The sequence below is a fragment of the Eleutherodactylus coqui genome, chromosome 12 (assembly GCF_035609145.1).
Source record: "Eleutherodactylus coqui strain aEleCoq1 chromosome 12, aEleCoq1.hap1, whole genome shotgun sequence".
NCBI classification, from domain to species: domain Eukaryota; kingdom Metazoa; phylum Chordata; class Amphibia; order Anura; family Eleutherodactylidae; genus Eleutherodactylus; species Eleutherodactylus coqui.
The window spans coordinates 109,058,341-109,081,759 of NC_089848.1; the positions used below are offsets into that span (position 1 = coordinate 109,058,341).

Consider the following 23,419-nt stretch of genomic DNA (forward strand, 5'->3'; position numbering starts at 1 on the left):
AGTTAATCTTCAAAAATGCACATTTTTTTAAAAGGTTTTTCTGGATTCTTACTGAAAGTAAAACGGTTTGAAATGATACCTGACTAATTCCCTCCTTTTATGCAGACGCATGCAGTTTCAAACTACAGAACAGCGTTTGCAGTCCGATGTCTTTATGACCTTTTGCACGTTTGGCTTAGAACATTACAGTTCAAACTGTAACCCCTTTAGGATGAGGCTTTTTTTTTAAATTTCAATTCTCCTCCGCACTTTCAAAAAAATAACCTTTATTTATCCATCGATGTAGCTGTCTGATGACTTGTTCTTTGTGGGACGCGTTATATTTTTCATTATTCCAGATGAGGTCTGACTAAGGAAGAGTAGAGGGGGATAATGACCTCCCCGTGATCTAGACTCTATGCTTCTATTAATACATCCCAGAATTGTGTTTACCTTTTTGGCGGCTGCATCACATTGTTGACTCATGTTCAGTCTATGATCCATTAGTATACCCAAGTATTTTTCACATGTGCTGCTTAGCCAAATTCCTCCCATTCTGTATGTGTTTTTTTTTTTCTTTTTTTTTGCTCAGATGTAGGACTTTGCATTTTCACATGTGCTGCTGCTTAGCTCAATTCCTTCCATTCTGTATGTGCTTTTTCCTTTTTCTTGCCCAGATAAAGTACATTCTGTTAGTCGCCGACCACTGCTCCAAGCCTATCCAGATCTTTTTGGATCCTCTCTCTCTCTTCCTTAGTGTTAGCTATCCCTCCTAGCTTTGTGTTGTTGGCAAATTCGATCAGTTTCACCTCAATTTCCTCTTCTAGATCATTTATAAAAATGTTGACCAACACTGGGCCTAGGACAGAGCCTTGTGGTTCCCCACTTGATACGTTCTTCCACTTGGATGTACAGCCATTTATGACAACTCTCTGAGTGTGATCACTCAGCCAGTTGTGAATCCACCTAACAGTTGCCTTGTCAATCCCATATTGGTCATTTTTTTCAATAAGTATGGTATGAGATACTTTGTCAAATGCTTTACTAAGGTCAAGATATACTATATCTTGCTCATATCTACCAAATGTTTTTAGTACATATCCTAGCTTTTCTGAGGAAGGGGCTTTGTGCCTTGAAACACATTTGCTGGATTATGTACAATAAAAGAGAAGTTGGGCCCTTTCTCCTCGTATATATGTTTTCATTACCGGAAATTTGCGTCACGGACTAGTTTGTTTCTGAACCTGAGTCTTGAACCATCATGAATATTTGCTTGGCAAGACCAAAAAACTTAATTTGGGTGAGCATTATATTTTTAGCATTTTGACAGCTTAATAATAGTTACAGGACCTTTTATATGCATTTGTGCCAAGTCACAGCTAGACTTTCCTGACCCTGAGGCAAGGATCTTGCTTAGCAGCTGTGGCCCATTATGTAAGAGACATTGGGTAAAGGTACCCCTATATGGAACTACTGTTGGGTGCATAAGCGCCTGAAAGCTGTCCCACATGGACTGCTGCCCGACTATCCCTCCTGTGTTTTACATGAGTGATAGTTGTTTAAGGGAATGGAGGTGACGCATCCGGGGATTGTTCCAACCCACCCAACTCTGTTCACAGTAAACAAGAGTCGCTCCAACATCGAGTGGCTCCTGTTTATTGGCCTGACAGTCGCTTGGTTTTCAGTTCTGCTAAAAAGCAAGTGACTCCGGCAGGTGAGCGTTTTCTTTCTCAGTGTCCTGTCGGTCTGGACATGGGGAGATCATCGGCCGAATTAGTTATTTCCACTAATAACTCAGGAATTGCCCTGCGTAAAACTACCTTAAGACAGAATGATAAAGGCCCCACCAATACAACCCCAGGCTCTGCTGTTGCATTTGTGGAACTCCAGAAGGTGGCAGAAGCTTCTGTAGGAAAAGGAAATTAGTTTTGAACATTTCAGTGCAATGTATTTCTTCATCTTGGGTACTAAAGCCCAGGACTGTCAAAGAAATTGCAAAATAGACACTAAGGCTGTGTAGTCTTTGACTTGATGGATATTCCACAATGTGTAGATGATCCAACTTTGTATTCAAGTCCATAGAGTGGGGGGGAGAGGGGTGTCACATAGATTAATGGGTGCGGGTTCATAGTGGTGTGCCAAGTAGTTTGTGGAGAAACTACTTCACTGCCTGAATACAATCCGTTATTCTACCATGAATGATGGGGGTAATGGAGCCAATGTTACCTGGGTAATGAACTGTACTGGCGTTGGGCTTGCTGGAAGCTCTCGCGCTCCTCCTGCCTCTGTCTTTGCATCTGTACTTCCACGGACACTGAGTGCCGTCCGCTCTGATTGTATGTTGTGTTGTTTGGCTGGAGAAAAACAAGGATTGCGAAAAGTGATTTTTGAGTAAAACATAAGGATGGGGAAAGGCGGTTAGTAAGTAGTTCATGCGTTTACATGGATGGAGGTTTCCTCGGTGGAGGACATTTACACGTAATGTTTGACAAGGAACGTCAAACAGTTTTACAAGCCCGTGAAGGCCACTCTGGCGCGGCGCGTTCCTGACTGGTGTTTAGATTAGCATCGATCCTTCTTTTCGGAGCTAAACAGTTCAGAAGTTCCAGGATACTTCATTTAATTGGAGCCGTATGAAACCTTCTGAAGACCAAAACCAGATTTGTCAAGTAGATGTGTGAAAACATAATGGAAGCATACCTGGGATGAAGGATGCTCAATAGCGCCCCCTAACTGAACCAAACCATCACACATGTAAGCATTTATGGACCCACCAAAGGTTTAATCAAAGTTGATATAACCAGTAAATATAGAAAGGAAGCAGAAACATTAACATTAGAAAGTAATAAAAGTCGATAGAAGACGATGACATCACAAAGTAACTTATATCAGTTTATACGCTCATAAAAGGTTTTCCCACTTCTAACTGTTTTGCCTCAGAAAGCAGACAGCTCCGTACAATGTACAGTGGCCCAGGTTGATACTGCAGGCTGCTCTATTGTAGTGAAAGGGACTCAGCTTGCAGTACCAACCTTGGCCCCTGCACAACGTACGGCACTGTCTGCTTCCTGCAGCAAAACAGCTAGAAGTGGAAAAACCCCTTTAACATTTAAAGGGGTTGTCCGATTAGAAACACATTTTAAAGTTAGAGTTATCTAGTTGTAAACTTTTGATGACCTGTCCTTAGGATAGGCCACCAATAGTAGATCAGCAGGGCTGTGCCACCTTGGATCCCCACTGATCAGCTGTTCACTAGACTAATGCTTTCCTGCATTGAGCTGATTTATACTGCAGTGGTCAGGCTCGGTATTATAGGCAAAGTTCCCATTGAGTTCAGTGGAATATTAGCCTGTAATACCGATCCTGGCCACTGAAGCTGAGATGGAGCTGTCTGTACCCTGCAAAAATCAGCTCAATGCACAAGAGCACCGACCCCAGAACTGATCAATAGTGGGGATCCCGGCGGCTGACCACCACTGATCTACTATCAATCTACCATCCTGCAGATAGGCCATCAATAGTTTACAACCCATTTACTGTACAACCCATTTAATTGCAAATGAGTTAAAGCAATAAAATAAAGGGTACTTACCCCCCTCAGCGCCTGCGATCCAGACCTGCAGCCCCATGATTCTCCCAGCTGACAGTGGAAGTCAGGTGACTGCGACCTGCCAATTTTAGGCGGCAGAGTCACCGCCCGCTCTCCTAGACTCAGCGCTCACATCTTCAGCGCCATGATGCAGGTGGTTCAGAATGGTGACGCTATGGCCTCAGATTGGTGGGTGGTGGTCACCTGACTTCCACTGTCAACAGACATGGCTCCAGCGCTGGATCCACATACCTTCTGTTTTATGGCCCGTAACCTCATTGGCCTCAAAATGCTGCTTTAATAGCGCCCATTTAGTATAACTGATTGACTCCTCCAGCTTCCTCCGGCTGGATATGCTGATATCACACGCTTGTGCCAATCCTGCTTGCTGCTTCATTCATCTCTATGGCACGGCGGGCACAGGGCACCCTCTGGCACTCACATAATGGAGATGCATGACAGCCACCGCAATTATAAAGAAGGAAGTGGAGAAACACCCAAGAGGCAAAGTCAAAAAATCTTCCTTTTTTGCAGGGAAGGAGACGGGAATATAGGAGAGTTTAGACGGAAGCAGCCGAGCCAGAAACGTCCCAACCTGTGAAGCAGGACGTGTACAGCGCCAGCGTGAGCTAAACATCGTGTGTAGTAGCAGCCGGCAGTAGAAGTACGAGACGTTCGCTTAATTGTAGCTCAACTCCTTTGTTATATGTCCAACCAGCAGACATAAACGTGTTTCAGCGCTGCTGCGCCCCTTCTCCAGCATTATCCTGAGAGTACACTGTATGAGCGCCCCAAGACCCCCGATACCGTCGCCGCCCTCCTGATCTCGCCCAATCAGCATTTAGAGATGCTTTACAGCAGTCTCATGGGACATCCACACGATGGACAGGAGCTGACCCACTGACTCCTATAGGAGACTGCCTTGTGCATCCATCGCTGTTCTCGAGTAACTGCTTACTCGTCCAAGCAAATGCGGGGGGGGGGGGGGGGTAGCGGCCGGGTGCGTGAGTGAGCGGGAGGGGGGCGAGAGAGAGAGATCTCTATATATAGGTGTGTCCTCTCAGTGTAATCCTGCCTGTACAGGGAGGGGAGGAGGTGAGCTGTGACTATTGTGAATGGTAGACCCTGTGTTATCTATATATAGGTGTCACTTCTCAGTGTAATCCTGTCTGTACAGGGAGGGGAGGGGGTGAGCTGTGACTATTGTTAATGGTGGCTCCTGTGTTATCTATATATAGGTGTCTCCTCTCAGTGTAATCCTGTCTGTACAGGGAGGGGAGGGGGTGAGCTGTGACTATTATGAATGGTGGACCCTGTGTTATCTATATATAGGTGTCACTTCTCAGTGTAATCCTGTCTGTACAGGGAAGGAAGGAGGTGAGCTGTGACTATTGTGAATGGTGGCTCCTGTATTATCTATATATAGGTGTCTCCTCTCAGTGTAATCCTGTCTGTGCAGGGAGGGGAGGAGGTGAGTTGTGACTATTGTGAATGGTGGGTCCTGTGCTATCTATATATAGGTGTCTCCTCTCAGTGTAATCCTGGCTGTGATGATAATGAGATGACAGCTGAGAAGTTTTCTCTACAGAACAGGAAGTGTCAGACTATTATTAGGCCTAGTGGTCAGTGTGCAGGGAGGGGAGGAGGGGAGCTGTGTCAGACTATTAGGCTTAGTGGTCAGTCTGAGAACTACAGGATTTTAGGATTGTTCTATATATATCATGACATTGCAAATTAATCTTAAAAAATTATGGAAAACTGGTAAAAACATGTTTAAATAAAAAACTACATGTATACATCCTGCCATTTGACGACACATTTCCTTTAGATGGTAACAAACAAGAGACATCCGACATGACAAATCCTGCTCTATTATATCGCCTCCTTACATATGCTTGTTGTGTATCGCGCAGGAGGCAAAGAGCCCCTTCCATATATAAATATCGCAGTGGCGGCATGGCGTCTCTGTAATACTGCGCTTTTCAAGGCTGCCCTTGCTTACCTGCTTACTGCGGTACGAGCCATTGAAAGTTTCTGCATAAATACAGGTTCTATAAATCGCAGCGGCGCACAATGTCAGCCCGGCGTTTACAAAGCAGCATTGGGACTAATTGGAAATATATAATTATCTGATATATTCAGTAGATGGAATTGAATTCCAGCCATTGTGCATCGAAATTACAACTCTGTAATTCAATAGCGCAGGAGACGTCCTTGAATTTTTCGTCTTTCATTTTAAGGTTGCTAAGGGGAACGTGCGACATTTTTTCTCTTATTAAAAGCAATTGGTAGCAGATGTATTAATTCAGCCAGAATGCACGAGTTTTGTACCCCCTGCGCCGCACACAAGCCGAAATGGAAAGCAATTCTGTGAAGGGCATTATGACTCTGGGCTAATGTACTGCGGGAAGAAGTGAATGCCGGTCCGAGGAACGGCGCCACAATGCCATCCTCCGAGAGCGCGGCCCCCCCAAAATGCACCAAAGGCATTTACACCCCGAACATTATGCCCGTCACTAAGTTACTGAACTCCGCGATTTTATTCCACAGCTTTTTTGGGTAAATTACAGCGGAGTTATAGGAACGGCGGCTGAAATAAAAGGATTTTTTCCATTACCTATTTTAGCGAAAACTTTTGATTTTAACGCTTGCAAAACAGCCCAACTTGTGTATCTGCTGATCGTTGGCAGTCCGCGTATACAGCAGTACCGCTCGTCTCCCGCCGGCTCCAAGACGGTGGACCCCGGGCGGCACAAGCGCCTCACTTCTATCCAGTAAGCTATACCAGCACCTGCTGAGTCCTGCAGTGCAGCAAAGGCCTGCGCTCATCTGCCTGTAAAGCGCTTGTCCCACTTCTGCAGGAAGCAGACCGTTCTCTGCATTTTGCAGGGGTCCGAATTGGTGCTGCTAGCAGAATCCCAGTCGCTTCAGTAGGACTCAGCGGTCTGCTTCCAGCAGCAGGACAACCTGCACGTCTCTGCTTACACTAGTTGTATTCCAGACCGCGGCCCGCTCTTAGACATCTAGTCACATATACACTATTAGTGTTACCTGTAATTTCTGGTCTGAGCAAAGGCCCTGTTCTACATCCACCCCTGTGTCCGGTCACTTCTGAGTGTATTTCCTCCCAAGGTCCATAATGGTTGTCTACCGCGTTCTACCCTACAGTTGGGGCACTTGCTACACAACTCGTCCCATAGCTGATCCATTGGAGAGGTCAGCTGAACTCATTGCTCAGCCAACCTTGTTTAGCGAGGAGTTCCTCACTGATCATCTTCCTAGTCTCCTTGGCTTCTGCAGTATGGTTGCTGGTGATAGCAGTAACAAATGGGCGTTTATATCCAGTATCCCTTGTTTTGTTTTTTAAGTACTAGCATCTTGTTCTAGTCTAGTTTTTTCTTGGTCCTATCCAGTCTTCTTTCCTTGCTTCTGGATATTATCTGCCTATTCAGTTTGCTTGTTTGGCTTCTACTCTAGGTTTGGTAGGGATAACCGAGGGCTACTTATGGACAGTGGTGTTAGGGTCAGTGCCAGGGAGAGATTAGGGATAGACAGGGAATGCTAGCATTTGTTATATGATTTCTCTGGTTTTTATTTCTGTTCCACACCATCTGCCCCGGTCTCATCATCCAGTTACTATCACTCTCTGTTATCTACTGGTGAGCCTGCAGTTTGGCATCTGTGTTTTCTATTGAGTTGATAAGTGCTTCATATCCATTATTCTTGCATATAGAATCCTTCCTCTATATCCGACCCGCACAACTTGGCAGTAGGGAGGGGACAACATTAATATAGGCTACATTTCTCTGGGCCACAGTCGGAATTTTATCGCCTGACTTTGTAAGTAAAGGTAATGATTAAACTATTTTGCTGAGCTTTACAACTTTTAACGCATTTTGCAAGTTTTATAATGAATACCGAATAGGGTGCTCACTTGGGAGAGAGCGCCAGGCACTCATGCCGTGTAGAGGGCAGCCGTACAGCGAGGGAGGGGATAGCGGGTATCAGCTGCATGTGTGTCTGCACTAACTGTCCTGTTCAAGGTCACCCGCCTGCGCACCGCTCCTGCTCTGCCTTGCTGAACGATAACTGTTGGATTCTGGAGGCCAAAGGGACCTTCACTGACATGACCGGGATCACGCTGTCCACAGCCACGCAGAAAGGGAGGAGATAGCAGGCGCCAGCTGTGTGTGTGCCTGTTCAACTCTACAGTAGGTTCGAGTCACTGCTGGCCCAAAGGACCTTAACATCACAGTCATGTGACATTTCACAAGCTGCCAGAAAACCTTTGGCAGGCCGCATATTGTACAAGATCTGATCTACATCCCTGGATGCATGGAATACCCTTGCTGTGTAACTGGAGTCATGTAGAACCCTTCACCTATATCCTTGGAATAACATAGAACCCCTCAGTTATATCCCAACAATCATGAAATCTGGTACTTCTATGTAAATAGACACATACTGGTTGACAAACGCTCTTCTTCACCCGTCACGTGGCACATATATGGCTTGGAAGTGGGTATAGCTGGCATTATTCTGCAGAGCTCCTCACTTCAGCTGCAGCCATGGGGACATATATATATATACACATACACACATATACACACACGGCTTTGGTTAGATCACCATAAGCCGTTCTCCGCAGCAGATCTTTCGGTTGGTAGAGATGAATGACTCTCCGACGCCGATGCCAGGTTATACATCTAGCGGGTGCAGCGAGACCACCTGTTCTGATCCCTTCTCAGTTACCTTTGTATGCAAACTACTTCATTACAATTAGATTTGTTTGGTGGCTTTTTATTCATCTGGCAGTAAAGCGGTTAAAAATAACAGAGATAATATGTGTTTTAGCGCTCCCCTTCAGAAGGACGGCCATCTGCTGCTGGAAGGAGTATTTGAAGTCTGAATGTTAAGTATGTAAATGATATTACTCGCATTCTCCAACACAACAGACATCTGCTCAACAAGTAGACGAGCCGAGAGCCGCATTGCCACTTAGCAAGACTTCGAGTGTTAAGGCTGCTCGGACTACATCTCCCATCATTGCACATGTTGGATTCCGATGAGCTGGCCAACCGGCTAGAACAGTGTAGATGGGAGGTCTTCGAGTTACCGGTGATGCAGACCCACAACTGCTTAATGTGCAGTGATAGAAGAACACTACAGTGGGCCCTTTGGAAGCTGTTGCTAAACTGTACATAAATTAGTGCTTATACACTGCTCAAACAAATCTCAGGAACACATAAAGGGGTTGTCCAGGTGTAAATTATTGATGGTCTATCAATTGTAGATTGGTGAGGATCTGCTGCACAGGACCCTCACTAATAAGCCGATTTCTGCAGGAAGCAGATAGCTCCGTTCCCAATGCAGTGGCCAGGCTTGGTATTGCAGGCATTGAAGTGAATGGGAACTTGCCTGCAATACCAAAGTGGCCACTATAGTGAGAACGGAACTCTCTGCTTTCTTCATAAATCAGCTCAGTACAAGAGCGCATCAACCCAGCGAACAACTAATCAGAGGGCATCCCAGGTGGCAGACACCCGCCGATCTACTATTGATGACCTATGCTGAGGATAAAGGATCAATAGTTTACAACTGGACAACCCCTTTAAGCATTGCAGTATATCCCCAAGTCACTTACACTTCAGGGACATCAATCAGTCCAGTCAAGAAGCAGAAGTGACTGTGAATCCATTTCACCTACTTTGGTGCAAATCAGTAACAACAAAAGCACTAAAGAGGTGACAGCGAGACCCCCCAAAAAGAGAGACATGTCCCTTCTCCTTCCTGACAAATTCCTCTCTAGTTCTGGGTGTTGCTGGTGTCCTTGTCACTACCTGCAGCCCGTCAGTCATCCTCCAGGATGGCGCATCCATACATGCGGAGCAAGAAGGTTACAGTGTCTCCGAGCATGGAGCAGATAGCGGGACACGGGCCGTTACATGAGGAGAGCCGGATAGAAGGTTATCAACCAGGCATCAGGAGGAGCTACCAGAGCCCCACAAAATACCCTCCAGCATCAGGACAGGAGGAGCTACCAGAACCGTACAGAATACCCTCTAGCATCAGGGCAGGAGGAGCAACCAGAGCCCCACAAAATACCCTCCAGCATCAGGACAGGAGGAGCTACCAGAACCGTACAGAATACCCTCTAGCGTCAGGGCAGGAGGAGCTACCAGAGCCCTACAGAATACCCTCCAAAATCAGGACTGGAGAAACAGGAGCTACCAGAGGCCCACAGAATACCCTCCAGCATCAGGACCAGAGGAACAGGAGGAGCTACCAGAGCCCTGAGCAGTGCGTGTTCGGGGGTCCAAGCGGTACGTGTACGGGGGGGGGGCTGAGCAGTACGTGTACGGTGGGCCGAGTGGTACCTGTATGGGGGCGTCGGGCAAGATATCCGTCGGCTGAATAAAGGTTTGGCTAAGAGCCATCTAATGTGAATGGCCGCTCTAACTTAGAAGGGGAACATTAATTCCTGCTGTACTGAGGCTCTGACAGAACTCCAAGGGCATCGCAGCGCGGCTCCGCCAATGCAGATGTGAGCCGCATGTAGAAAGACTCCAGCCGTCACCAGCAGATACAATAAAGCTTATCGCCTCAGACATTAAACTGACTTTGCTTTGTAACCCAGATGATACGTTCGGCTCCCCTGTAACTTTGTGTCCCCCCCTGCACGCTGGTCCTACAGGTCATTCATAAAATGAACCACGGCGTCTGAAGAGAAGCAAAAACTACCTTAAAGGTCAAGGAATAATCTAAATGTAAGAGGATCGATAATCACAGGCGAGTTTTATTATTGACCCTTTAACTTTGTGGTTGAATCACTTATTTGCAGCAAAGGAAATAGTCGTGTAGCAAGACAACAGCAGAATAAGGCAGCAGCCTGAACACAGGCCGGGCCACGGAAAAGTAGCCCCCTCCAACAATACTATCACTGCAAAGGGAAAAAGGACAACAAATATCACTGCCAGCAGCCATATTTACCTATATACTAATACAAGACAGACAAGGGCCGCTACAGACAGCACTTACCAGCAGGATGCAGACTGCTATACGGAGGAGCATTGCTCAAGTACAAGATACTGATGAACAGCCACTCACATGTCTACCACATATTGGGGAGGGGTGCTTAGTATTATACCCTGCTTGCACATAGATAACGCATACAAAGCGTGCCAAGTCCCACTGATACGTGTAGTGCACCATGCAGGCTTACAGCCCATTAATGATATGCATATGATTCAGCTCGGCGGGGTGTCCTGCACCTTAAAGTGAGCCACCATGGACCGACACCCCGGCATCTAAAGTCAGGCTGCTCGCTGCAAAAAACAACAATAAATATCAGGAATTCATTAATAAATATCAATATTTATTGTTTTTTTGCAGTAAGCAGTCTGGCTTTAGATGCCGGGGGGGGGGGGGGTGATCCGGGTGGCTTACTTTAAGGTGCAGGACACCCCGCCGGGCTGAATTATATGCATGCCATTAATGGGCTGCAGCACCACCTATTGGATCGCAGCATTCCTTTAAGTCAATGTCTGACCCTTTATACACATCTATGCAACAATGATAGGGAACTGGGAAGTGTGGGACTTGGCACACTTTGTATGGCTTATCTATGTGGCAGTATAATACTAAGCACCCCCTCCCCGATATGTGGGAGACCTGTGAGTGGTTGGTCACCAGTATCTTGCACTTGAGCAATGCTCTTGCGTATAGCAAACTGCTGCATTGACTGTGGTGTCTGTAGCTGCCCTTGTCGATCTCTGTATTAGTGTACAGCTAAATATGCCCCAACAATACTAAGACAGGACGGGCGAGCAAGTGGGTTTGTTCCCAAGCTTTATTGTTACAACAGATGCTGGAAATAGTCCCTGTTCACTTCTGTGCACCGCTGGGTACATCCCAACATGTTGGCTGATACTGCCTACAGCTCTTCAACAGACATGCTGCAGATAGTGTTTGTGATGTTTTTCTTGAGCTCATCCAGGGTATGCGGATTATTGGATATGCTTTCCACTTTATATTTCCCCACAGATTAATAAAAAAACAAAAAAAACATATGTGAACAAGTCCACAAGATGGTGGCCATAACCCCTTGCTTACAGTTCACTCTTCCGTAAACTGTTCATGAATCTGTGCCCATGAGTCGCGGCATGTTGCTCTATAGCGTTCCATAATAGCTATCCCGCTGTTGCAGGAAGAACACCAGGGGGCAGATTTGTGAGAACGTTCTAAAAGAAAATCTGTCTTTGTTGCCCATAGCAACCAATCACAGCGCAGCTTTCACTTCTTATACCGTTGATGCAAAATAGAAATGTGTGGTGCCGGGATCAGAGGCGGGCTACTTTTCCACGGCCCACGTTGTATATGTAACTCAGAAGAGTCCCTCTGCTTGGTAAGTTTTATAACAACTATACAAAGAAAGAAGATAAAAAGGACGATGAGAATATCGGGAAGGCGAGCGGAGGGAAGAGGAGAAAGCGGAGCGGCTACCCAGACTGAAAAGTTACAATGAAACCTCAAAAAGCCTCCCTAGAGAAGGAGGTTAGGAGGACGTTCGATGTCTTGGAATGGTTTGCTGTGCCGTCTGGAGAAAGAGTCTCAAGAGTCTTATCTTCGTGGAGAATAGAGAGGAAGGATCACAGAAAGGAGGGGGTCACAGAATGGAGGCGGTCACAGAAAGGAGGGGGTCACAAAACGGAGGGGGTCACAGAAAGGAGGGGGTCACAGAAAGGAGGGGGTCACAGAAAGGAGGGGGTCACAGAAAGGAGGGGGTCACAGAAAGGAGGGGGTCACAGAAAGGAGGGGGTCACAGAAAGGAGGGGGTCACAGAAAGGAGGGGGTCACAGAAAGGAGGGGGTCACAGAAAGGAGGGGTCACAGAAAGGAGGGGTCACAGAAAGGAGGGATCACAGAAAGGAGGGGTCACAGAAAGGAGGGGTCACAGAAAGGAGGGGTCACAGAAAGGAGGGGTCACAGAAAGGAGGGATCTCACCGGGATCCCGCAAACATTAGTGGAAGACACTGGATTATACAACCGACTGACAGCCTTCCAGAAGAGGTCACACCCCACCATACATGAAGGAGGGTGCCTACTTCTCTCCCACATCTGCCCCTTTAACTCTCTAGCACTGTTTTCTTGCAGCACAAGTCTCCTGGGTTCAAATCCAACCAAGGACAACAGCTGCATGGAGTTTGTATGTTCTCCCTGTCGTTTTCTCCCACACTCCAAAAACATGCTAATAGGTGAACCTAAGACTGTGAGACTCAATGGGGACAATCTCATGTGATGTAGAGTGCTGCGTAAATACGCTAGATTTAGAGAATATCATACATCTAATGCATTGTGCTGAAAAGCTGGAAAAAAATGGTTCACTTCATTAGGCTGAATGCAGACGGCTGGTCGGATTGCGACTGCGAGATTCTACCAGCGGGATGTGACCTTGTGCCCCCTGGAGTGACCTCCGGCTTACCTGTCCGGTGACTTCACTCTGCTCTGTGGACATGCCGGCTGACGCACATGCACAGTGCAGAGCTGACGCGTCAGCGATGATGCGGCCGTGTGAGCTTCGCAATGAAATAGGACATGTCGCAATTTTTTAATCGTGCGTGTTTTCCGTGATCAAAATCGCGTCGGTCTCCATTGGTTTGCGTAAACCAATGCAATCCTATGGCAGCTTTTAACGGCGGAAATTCCGCTGCGGAATGTCCACCCGTGTGCGTTCGGCCTTACCTTGTACTACTTGCTCAGTAGCATTCAGCTTTCTTGCACATCCGTGACTTCTGGATTGCTTTGTTGCAAAATAAACACAATTTGATACGGCAAGAAACGAGGGAACGTGATATCACTTCTATAACCGGGCAGATGGGGAGGTCACATACGGAATTAAATCACCCATAATAAACCCCTGCTGTGAGAATGAAGACGCAGGTTGAAAGGTCGTACGCTGCTTGTATGGCGCCTAAAGGACTTAATAACCCTAAAGTGGGATCGTATTGATGCCTCCCTCCCTCTAACCCCTCCTACAATGTTACTTAATGGATGCATTAAAGCACTCACCCAGGGTTGTTCAAAGCTGTATGTGCGCCTGCGTTCGTCCACATCATCTTCATGCCTGGCTTGCTGGAATTCTTGCCGAAGCCGTTGTATCCGGTCATGATTGCTCGGAGTTGATCGATTGCTGAAAGTAATATAGAAAATTTATTAATGTCTTTATACATAGTACCTGCAATTATAAGTCCCCGCAGATTCAGTGTATTGCTGATAGAGCGCCGCCTAGCAAACTGTTTCTCCGCATCCCCATCACTTCCACAATGCGCACATGTTCAGATGTATGTCCGCTGCCCACCCATGTGTATCAGACCACAACCGGGAGGAAAGACGGCCATACATGTTAGATCAACTGATCACACCGCTTTGATGGGACCGGAGGAGTGCATGGCGGACTCCTGACTCCCCCCCAGTGGCAGATGGATGACAATCTTTTTTTTTTTCTTGAGATGAGCCGCTGCCAGAGGTGTCTGGAGTACCCCCCATTCTTATCTCTGGAGTCCAACAAGTAGAAACAGAAGAGAGAAGACAAGAGCACAGACCATACATGATGCAAGAGATGTATAAACCTCCCACCTGGTTGGGTTGTGCTTAGATGGGCACTCTAAGGGTATGACTATTTGCCAGGCCTACCAGCTTCCTACCATGATGAACGTGAGGAGATGTTATCCTGGACACCTTAAATATCCACTACACGGCTAGGAGGATAGAAGAAAACCAACACCGATGGCACTGCTGACTGAACTGCAGCTTCCAACACCAACGGTGCGAGCATACGGTGCAGTACAGCGCGCTTCACCCCTCAGGGATCTTCATCAGGTTCCATCAGTGGGGATTTCTTTCTCCTCTTTCTGAACTTAAAACACATGCGCACTTGGCAGAGTTGAATGCAGATGTGTATCAAGGGGATTGGGAGAGAGAGCAGTCGGTTGAATGAGCTATTTAAATTGTATGACAATCACAAGACTCTGTTTCGGGGTCCACATACAAGGTCATAGGATCACGTGGCTGGAAAGTTTCATGGAATAGAAGAAATAAACCTTAAAGGGATTGTCCGGTTACTTGAAGATGGCCAAAAATAACAAATCAAACAGTCCTTACCTGTCCTTGGTGATCCAGTGCTGTAGCCCTGCTGACACCCAGTCTCTGTTGACAGCACATGTCAGATGACTGCTGCCTGCCAATCCGAGGCTGCAGCATCAACATTCAGAACTCCTGGCATCATGGCGCCCAGGACGTGAGTACTGATGCCAGAAGAACAGGGTTCCACGACAATCTCTGATTGGCAGGCAGTGTCACATGACTTCCGCTGTCCACAGAGACTGGGTAAATGGTGGGGCTACAGCCCTGGATCCCCGAGGACAGGTAAGTCCTTTAACGAATAGTCTTCCTTGAAGGGCATGCACATTGAACTAAGCAAGAAGGAAATGAGACCTCTTTAAAGGGGATGTCCAGTGTAGAAAAGTCTTTCTTACAATCCATCAGTGAGTTCTGGATTTCTAGAGACCCTTCTGAAGGTCCTTCTACAAGGAATGAGTATCGTTCGAATTATCGCAGAATCTAAATAATAATCATTCAGTGTATCGGCTGCCGGCGACTGAAAGACGAAGGATAATTCATTTGCTCATCGTTTTGGTTCACTTGAAGGAGGCATAAAAATCAGGTGATAATTGGCGTGTGTAAACAGGCAGTTCAGTTATGGACGACTGCCTGTTTACTGTGAATAGAGGTGGGCAGGTGGAAGAGCCCTCCAGCACGCTCCAGCGCCATTCAGTGAGCGATCATACTGTGTGAAAGCATAGGGATGATAATCATTGGTACGACATCAGGTGCCTAAGTGCCCAGCAATGTCCTGTGTGAAGGCACCTTTAAGGTCCTTTTACATGGGATGAACCATCAGGTGCATAAGAGCCCAACAGCTGCCCCAGCGACTATTGCTTTCACATGGGAGTGATAGTCCATAAGAGGATTGATGGGAAGCCGCTCAGCCGTCGTCCCGTTTAGCAACTACTGAGTGATTTTTTTTGCTCAGCGTCCCATTGTGTGCCGCGTGCACTTAGGCCAACAGTCGCCATAACGGAGCCATTATTCGGACGACTATCGGCCCGTAGTGATTGCCCGAGCTGGTGACCCCTTTGCGGTCTTCCTCAAAAAAATGCCTTCTTATTTGAGATTCAAAGATATAGTTTTGATGCGGCAGATTTGTGGTAATGAGTCAATCAACTTCATCATTCAACCAACAGCGTTCCCCAGTGGTCTGACACTGCAGTGGAGATCATAAATTGTGTTACCGTAGAACGGTCTCCTGCTCCGGTAACATCATCGAGAGCACCACGATCACTACAAGCAGCTTTATGCGAGAGAACCAACGCCGACAATGTGAATTAGGCGGATTTTATATCCTGACATTGAATTAATACGGCAACGAAATAAAACAGCCATAAAAATTTAGCACAGTGTCTTAATTATGCATCAATAGGTGAAAGTTGCTCGCCGCGGCCGGGCGTATGCTGGCGGCTACTTTACTACCGCTGGTCCATTGCTCGGTTTTACTCTATAATGTCCTGCACTACTCTCCCTTCTGACTACTGCATGAAGCTGGCCTACGGCACGTCAGGCGGCTCCTGTTGACTATATAGGAAACAATGTGCTATTTGATTCCATCATACAATGTATATCTGTCACTGACAATTGCCGTTAAACGTCTGACAACTAACATCCTGACAACGTGAAACATCGGAGGCGCAGAAAGTGATGACTTGAGATGAGATTGTATCCGGAAACGGAGGACTGTTCTCAGATATGGTGGACCAATGGAGGGCTGGAGGGCAGACCCCAACTGATGAGCCGTAAAGATAGGCATTATGCGAAGAGCACATCATACAACACAGACCCCCCCCCCCCCCCTCAGGCCTCCCCTCCACGACCCAGAATGGTACAGGCAGTCATTCACATGAAGGGTCATCCTATAGTACTACATTTACCTTCCATTGGCCACTGCAATGGAAACGTCGCTACCAGTTGGTTCCTCTGGCAAAATCAGCTGATTTGCAGGGGTGCCAGTAGCCAGACTCGGCCAATCAACTGTTTGCTCTGAGCACAGCAATCTTGGAGAAGTTGTATAATTGGCACAACACCTTTGAAGCAGTTGACAGCTGATTGGCAGGGGTGCACCGCTCAGGATCCCTGAAGATCAGCTGTCTGAAGTGACAGCGGAGCTCAGGCGAGTACTGCTGTTACTTTGGTCTATACCAGGCACAGCGCCATGCACTGTATAGTGGCTGTGCATGGTATTGCAGTTCAATCCCATTCAACGTGATTTATGAATGTGACATCAGAGGTCTGACAAGGGGCTGGAAAGCTCACCTATCAACCAGGGTCTCTTCATTGATATAGCCATACGAAGGCTTGTTCTTGGCAGGACAAGTCATGTTTTCTAACAGAACCATGTGGGGAAGGGGGGTGGGTGGGGGAGATATATATTAACGTTTATAATTTTTACACAGCAATACCAAGCCTGACCACTGCAGTGGTAATGGAGCTATCTGCTTCCTGCAGAAATCAGCTCAATGCATCAGCATACCAATCCCAAAGAAATACGATGGGTGGGTGTTTCAGACAACAGACCTGTGCCGATCTGCTACTGATGACCTATCCTATGGGTCATCAGTAGCTTACCACCGGACAACCTCTTCAATGCAAGCTAACTCTTTTTTTTTTTTTAATATTAGATACCCAAACAATTCACAACATGAGTTTAGGAGAATTTGAGGACAAGTAATAAAGAGATATGGAGTGATCTGTGCATTTATGGTGCCAAAACAACCCAACCGCTCCTCATTGGTTAAACTGGCAAATTATCTGGGCAACTGCTATCAGAAGGACCTGGTTGGGTGGTGTTCTTCTGCACAACGTGGAGGCCATTGTTGTTTAGTGCCTTTTGTGGAAAATGGTCTTGATCATAGTACGTACTAATAGAAACCGGGGAACATGGAGCTTCAGGTAAATCCGTTCACGATACTACAATAGACTGATCATGAAAGAAGCTGGAGGACAGCAGTTAGTGAATCGCTCCGCACCTTACTCCTCCTCAGTGTATTGAAGGGTTTTATTTTCCACATATGTTTAGAGAACACACTTGTTTACTTGAATATTTCGCTGTACCAGGTCAAGGTAAAGGTGAATCATTGACATTTCAATGCAATACGATTTCAACAGAACATCTCCTGCCTATTTTACACAATGTAACATCATAGAACATCCTGTTTTGTGCACAACAATCAAAGCCGAGTGGGGCAACCGACCCTGGATCATTCTGTGCTCACGGACTAGAGGGGTCACCATAAACCAAATGGGGCAACAGACCCTGGATCATCCTGGGCTCACGGACTTGAGGGGTCACCATAAACCAAGTGTGGCAACTGGCCCTAGATCATCCTGGGCTCACAGACTAGAGGGGTCACCATAAACCAAGTGGGGCAACCGAACCTGGATCATCCTGGGCTCACGGACTAGAGGGGTCACCATAAACAGAGTGGGGCAACCATCCCTGGATCATTCTAGGCTCACGGACTAGAGTCACCATAAACCGAGTGGGGCAAAAGGCCCTGGATCATCCTGGACTCATGGACTAGAGGGGTCACCATAAACCAAGTGGGGCAACCGGCCCTGGATCATTCTGGGCTCACGGACTAGAGGAGTCACCATAAAGCGAGTGGGGAAACCGACCCTGGATCATCCTGGGCTCACGGACTAGAGGGGTCACTATAAACCGAGTGGGGCAAAAGGCCCTGGATCATCCTGGACTCACGGACTATAGTGGTCACCATAAACCGGGTGGGGCAACCAGCCCTGGCTCATTCTGGGCTCACGGACTAGAGGGGTCACCATAAACCAAGTGGGGCAACCGGCCCTGGATCAATCTGGGCTCACGGACTAGAGGGGTCACCATAAACCGAGTAGGGGGGAAATCGGCCTGGATCATTCTGGGCTCACGGACTAGAGGGGTCGCCATAAACCCAGTGGGTCAACCTGGCCCTGGATCATTCTAGGCTCATGGACTAGAGGAGTCGCCACATCTGTATGCCGATGTTGGGGGTTACATTAGTGTTAATAACATGGCAGGCCAATATCATTAACCTGATGAATCAGTGTGTTTAGTCGAAGTGATATTTCTACATAGCAAGTGTAGTAGAGTAATAGAAAAAAAAACTGATCCAACAATTAGGACGTGCTGCTCATTCTGAGTAATTGAATCTTTAATTGAAGGGGGAGTTTTCAAAATAGCGGCAGTGAGGATTTATATTGGTGAAGCCATTCAGTCTGTGGAATAACTGGTCAATTCCGCCCCTTATTTAAGGTCGGAGGGCGGCAAATCTACAAGTTGGTTATAGCGCATTTCCTTCTGAAATACTGGTCAACGTGGGTCATTCCAGGTGTTGTTCTGATGGACGGACTTTGATTAAGAAGTTCATTGGAGGGAAAAACAAAGAAGTGCCTCAAATTATAGGCTGCTCAGCTAAAATGATACAGTAGCAACTCAAACCTGAATTACTCGGAAGGAATCGTAGAATTGCTATTCGATTGGATTGAAGAACAGCCAAAATGGCGGACTCCGCCAATGATCACCTTCAGAAGGACCAAAGCAGACCTGAGCTTACCGGCGAGTACCGATACAATCAGCAGACAATGAAGCCAAGTTACCAGCAAGGACTCCTCACAAAGTCACTTTGTTGAAAAAAGACGAGGCTTAAATCGGTTAAAATTTGCAAAGGAACACATTGACCGATGCAAAGAGAAATTGTACAACATTTTATAAACTGATGGAAGTAAAATTGTTCTTTTCGGGTCTAATGGCTGCAGACAGAATGTCAGATGACCCCCGAGCACGGAACTAAAGCCACAGTGCATTGTGAAGACAGTAAAGCATGGTGGTGCAAAATCATGATATGGGGATGTTTCGCTTCTCTAAAAAAGCAACAATTTTTCAATTTTTTAATTATAAACAACTCCCTTTTTAATTGGCTTTATGGAGGCAGAGAAAAAACTGAAAGTAACTCAAGTAGTGGCAAAACAAGAGAGTCATGCCTCAGCTGATCCCCAGTTGGATGGCGCCCTGCCTCCTGATTCTTCCTACTTTCTGCTGCAGCAATGACATCACCAACCCAAGGGACATGTGACCGCTGCAGCCAATCACTGGCTTTCTTCAGCCAGTAATTAACTGTAGTTGTCATGCGTCCTGTTGTCAGGATGTCATCACTGTTGCAGGAAGTAGAGAGAAGCAGGGAATCCGGCACCATCAGACAGGAGCTGCGGAGAATTGGATAACGCATGATTCCTTTATGTTTTACCACTATTTTCAGTTGCTTTTCATATAAAATGTTTTTGCCTTTGTAATTCATTTCATTTCAGGTTAAAAACTGTACATGTATAAGGGGGGTGGTTAAAAAGCTGGGTTTGTGAAGCAACAGGCCCGAAGTACTCCCCGGGTTGATATTTGGAGTATTAGTTATATCATCTGTAATGATGGCGTTGTGACAAGTTTCTTTGTATAATTCTGACCCCTAGTGGTCTTGTATCGTTATGGCTTTCTTTTCAGGTTTCTATATATTGTAAGAGATGATCTGCTCTGCTATTGGCTGCAGCGGGCCATGACATCATCGGAGGTACTTGAGCTCACGAGGATTTAGCTTCTACTCTAGGAAGTGCTGAAAGTGAGATGTGGCTGCCAGTTGGGTGCCGTCTCCGACTCTCTGGCACGGCCTTTAGTTAGTCAGTATCTGGCCTGAAAAACAGAAGCATGCAGAAGATAGTTTCCAAGTTCTGGGAAATCCCCGTACCATTGAGATTCATGGGTTTTGGTGCCTCCAATGACTGTAGTCACCCACGAGATCCACCACGATTATTGGTGACTCAACACCTGACCTCGACACTGAGGTATTGCAACAAGGACTTTGTAGAGACATTCGTGAGTTGTTTATAGAGGGACATTATCGGCATTGGTCAACTAAGTGGTCTTGGGCCAGAGAGACAGACTGTTGTTCCTAGATATCAAGAGTAACACAAGTACCTGCTATTGACGGACTGTTTAAGGAAATGCTTGTGCCATTTTAAGACATGCTCCTCTGATGACTCGGAAGCAATTAGTTAATTCTTACCCTTTGGTCCATTCAATAAATGGTTGAAGCATTATGGCCAATCCTGCCTCTGTTGTATGCCACATGACTCGGCCCCTCCTGCCACAAGCAGGCCTATACTGCCCAGTGTCCAAGACTCAGGCGGTGATCCCAAATCCTGACCTTTGAGAGGAGAGGAATCCCTCTACAGTTGGTGGTACCCGCCAGCACTTAAGAAAAGATTGCAAGTTGGAGAAAAGTCGAGTTCTGCTCAAACCTCAGTGAAGGCCTGATTACCACCGAGGGGAGGGAGAGCAAATGTTTGACAGTCAAAATATAGACTCTAAATATTTCCTTTTCACTCATTTCCACCCATCCACAGGGCTGATCACATACCCCAAATTAAGCAATAATGTTATTCCAGCATCGTTAGAGACTGAAACGAAAGCAACTGAACTGTAACCTGCAAGCGGCTGCTGTGTTCAATGTTGTGGTCGATGTGCCATTTAGACTGTATATCATGAAAATAATTCTTTGTTCTGTCATCACCCAACTGGAGTTGGCCATTCATTTACTGGAAATTATCTGCATTCAAAGCAATTGCAGTTTCTGCATACTGTAGATACATCATACAAGAACAAGCGAAAACAAGGTCAGCCAAGTATCCGGTGTCCTGCAGAACAGTCAGCCTCGAAATTCTTCTACATTCACCAGTTCATATAATATAATAATAATAATAATAATCTTTATTTGTATAGCGCCAACTTATTCAGAGCTGCACCACACGGAGCTTCTTTCCTTCTTTTCAAGATGACTTAACTGCACTTTGCAATGCCCTCTAAGCCCAGGAGATAGATGGGCATTTTCCCAGCTCTAGCCAAAGAGGAACGGCACAAATACAGCCTGTTTTCCAGGCATACCACGCATTGATCACTATAATAAGCCTGAGATTTGCAAGGCCAGACGTTGTAAAGTGTAAAGCATTACACTTACCTGGCGATCTATAGCAACTAAAGGCTAATCCTAATTAACGTTAAAAGAGAAATTAGAATTAAATTTTCATGCTGGCTAATTAAGATTGCAAAACAACATTCAACGCTGTTATTCTGTAGTGATGACAGGCAGTAAAAGTCTGCCAGCATTAGATATTTACCCTCTTAGCAAGGGCAAGCAGGGAGGGATTCTGTACTACACTAACAACAGTACTGGGACGCACATAAAAGGTGATGGAATTGGATTTTATTCCCATTTTTCAGTCCAGTGTTGGCCGCCTTTGGCCTCCATGACTCTCCAATCACTCTCCACGGCTGCTTTCCACCAGATTCCAATAGATGTGTGGAGAGAGTTGCCTCCATTAGTAATATGGAGGATGATGGGTATTTTGGGCGCACGGATACAGCATTCTAGTTTGCCCGCTCAATGGAATTGAGTTCGGACTTTGGGGTGGCAGTTTGCAGATGTTCTGCTCCTTCACACTGCGTGCCGTATGACATGATGCTGTTGGTGGAGACACGGAGCTGTACTAGAGTATTACCACAGGGGAGGTGATGCCATATCGTCCGGGATGTCTCTGTACCCATTGGTGGTGAGGGTGGACTTCACTATAACCAATAGTCCCAGTCCTTCCAGCTGAAACCCCCCAACACCATAACAGAACCTCCTCCAAACTTCACTGTTGGAACGATTCAGTCACGTAGAAACCGCTCCCCAGACAACCGCCACACCCAAGTGTCGCCATCGGAATGAAGATGTTGTCCTGTGATTGATCCACAACACTTGCTTCCACTCACTTACAGTCCGTCGCTCCAAGCACCATCGCAGGCGCTGCTGTGCATTCACTACTGTGATGTTGTGTGCAGCCGCTCGTCCATGGTAACCCTTCACATGCCATTTCCTACGGAGGGTTCTGGGGCTAACAGATGTCCCAATATACTGTGAGATCTCCTGAGCAAGGGCAGACGATGTACATGGTGCCTTCACAGCTCCTACAAGGCTTCGTTGTCCATGTTCTATCAGTTTATGAGGTCTCCCTGAATGTGCTGGCACCGCACACAGTGGATGACTTCCATCTCCCAATAACATGGCCAACAGTGGACTCTGGAAGGTCCAGAAGCTGTGATGTCCCATACTGATTGGTTGGTGACATGCCACCACCAGACCCCGTTGTTAGCTCTACATCTGGTGACAACCCACCACCAGACCCCATTACCAGCTCTACACCTGGTGACATCCCCCCACCAGACCCCATTGTCAGCTCTACACCTGGTGACATCCCCCCACCAGACCCCAATGTCAGCTCTACAACTGGTGACATCCCACCGCCAGACCCCGTTGTCAGCTCTACAACTGGTGACATCCCACCGCCAGACCCCGTTGTCAGCTCTACAACTGGTGACATCCCACCGCCAGACCCCGTTGTCAGCTCTACAACTGGTGACATCCCATCACCAGACCCCGTTGTCAGCTCTACACCTGGTGATATCCCACCACCAGACCCCGTTGTCAGCTCTACACCTGGTGACATCCCCCCACCAGATGCCGTTGTCAGCTCAACACCTGGTGACATCTGATGGTTTCTGTACTGGGATTCCCTGTGTGATCCTCTCCTTTATACTTAATGCTCACACGTCACCTGACCGCACCGGACTGGTGGTGGTGGGGAATATTTTTGTTAACA

General features: G+C 46.8%; 1 protein-coding gene across 5 annotated transcripts in view; it reads right to left on the bottom strand.

Moving 5' to 3' along the window:
* Positions 1 to 23,419, bottom strand: part of PARD3 (par-3 family cell polarity regulator) — a 535,977-nt gene that overhangs the window by 21,235 nt on the left and 491,323 nt on the right. For all 5 annotated transcript variants that reach the window (XM_066585804.1, XM_066585803.1, XM_066585801.1 and 2 more), the window contains 2 exons: positions 13,637 to 13,757; positions 2,206 to 2,333 (listed from right to left, as the gene is read on the bottom strand). In XM_066585804.1, the coding sequence (XP_066441901.1) occupies positions 2,206 to 2,333; positions 13,637 to 13,757 (249 nt within the window). The remainder of the gene's footprint in view (positions 1 to 2,205; positions 2,334 to 13,636; positions 13,758 to 23,419) is intronic.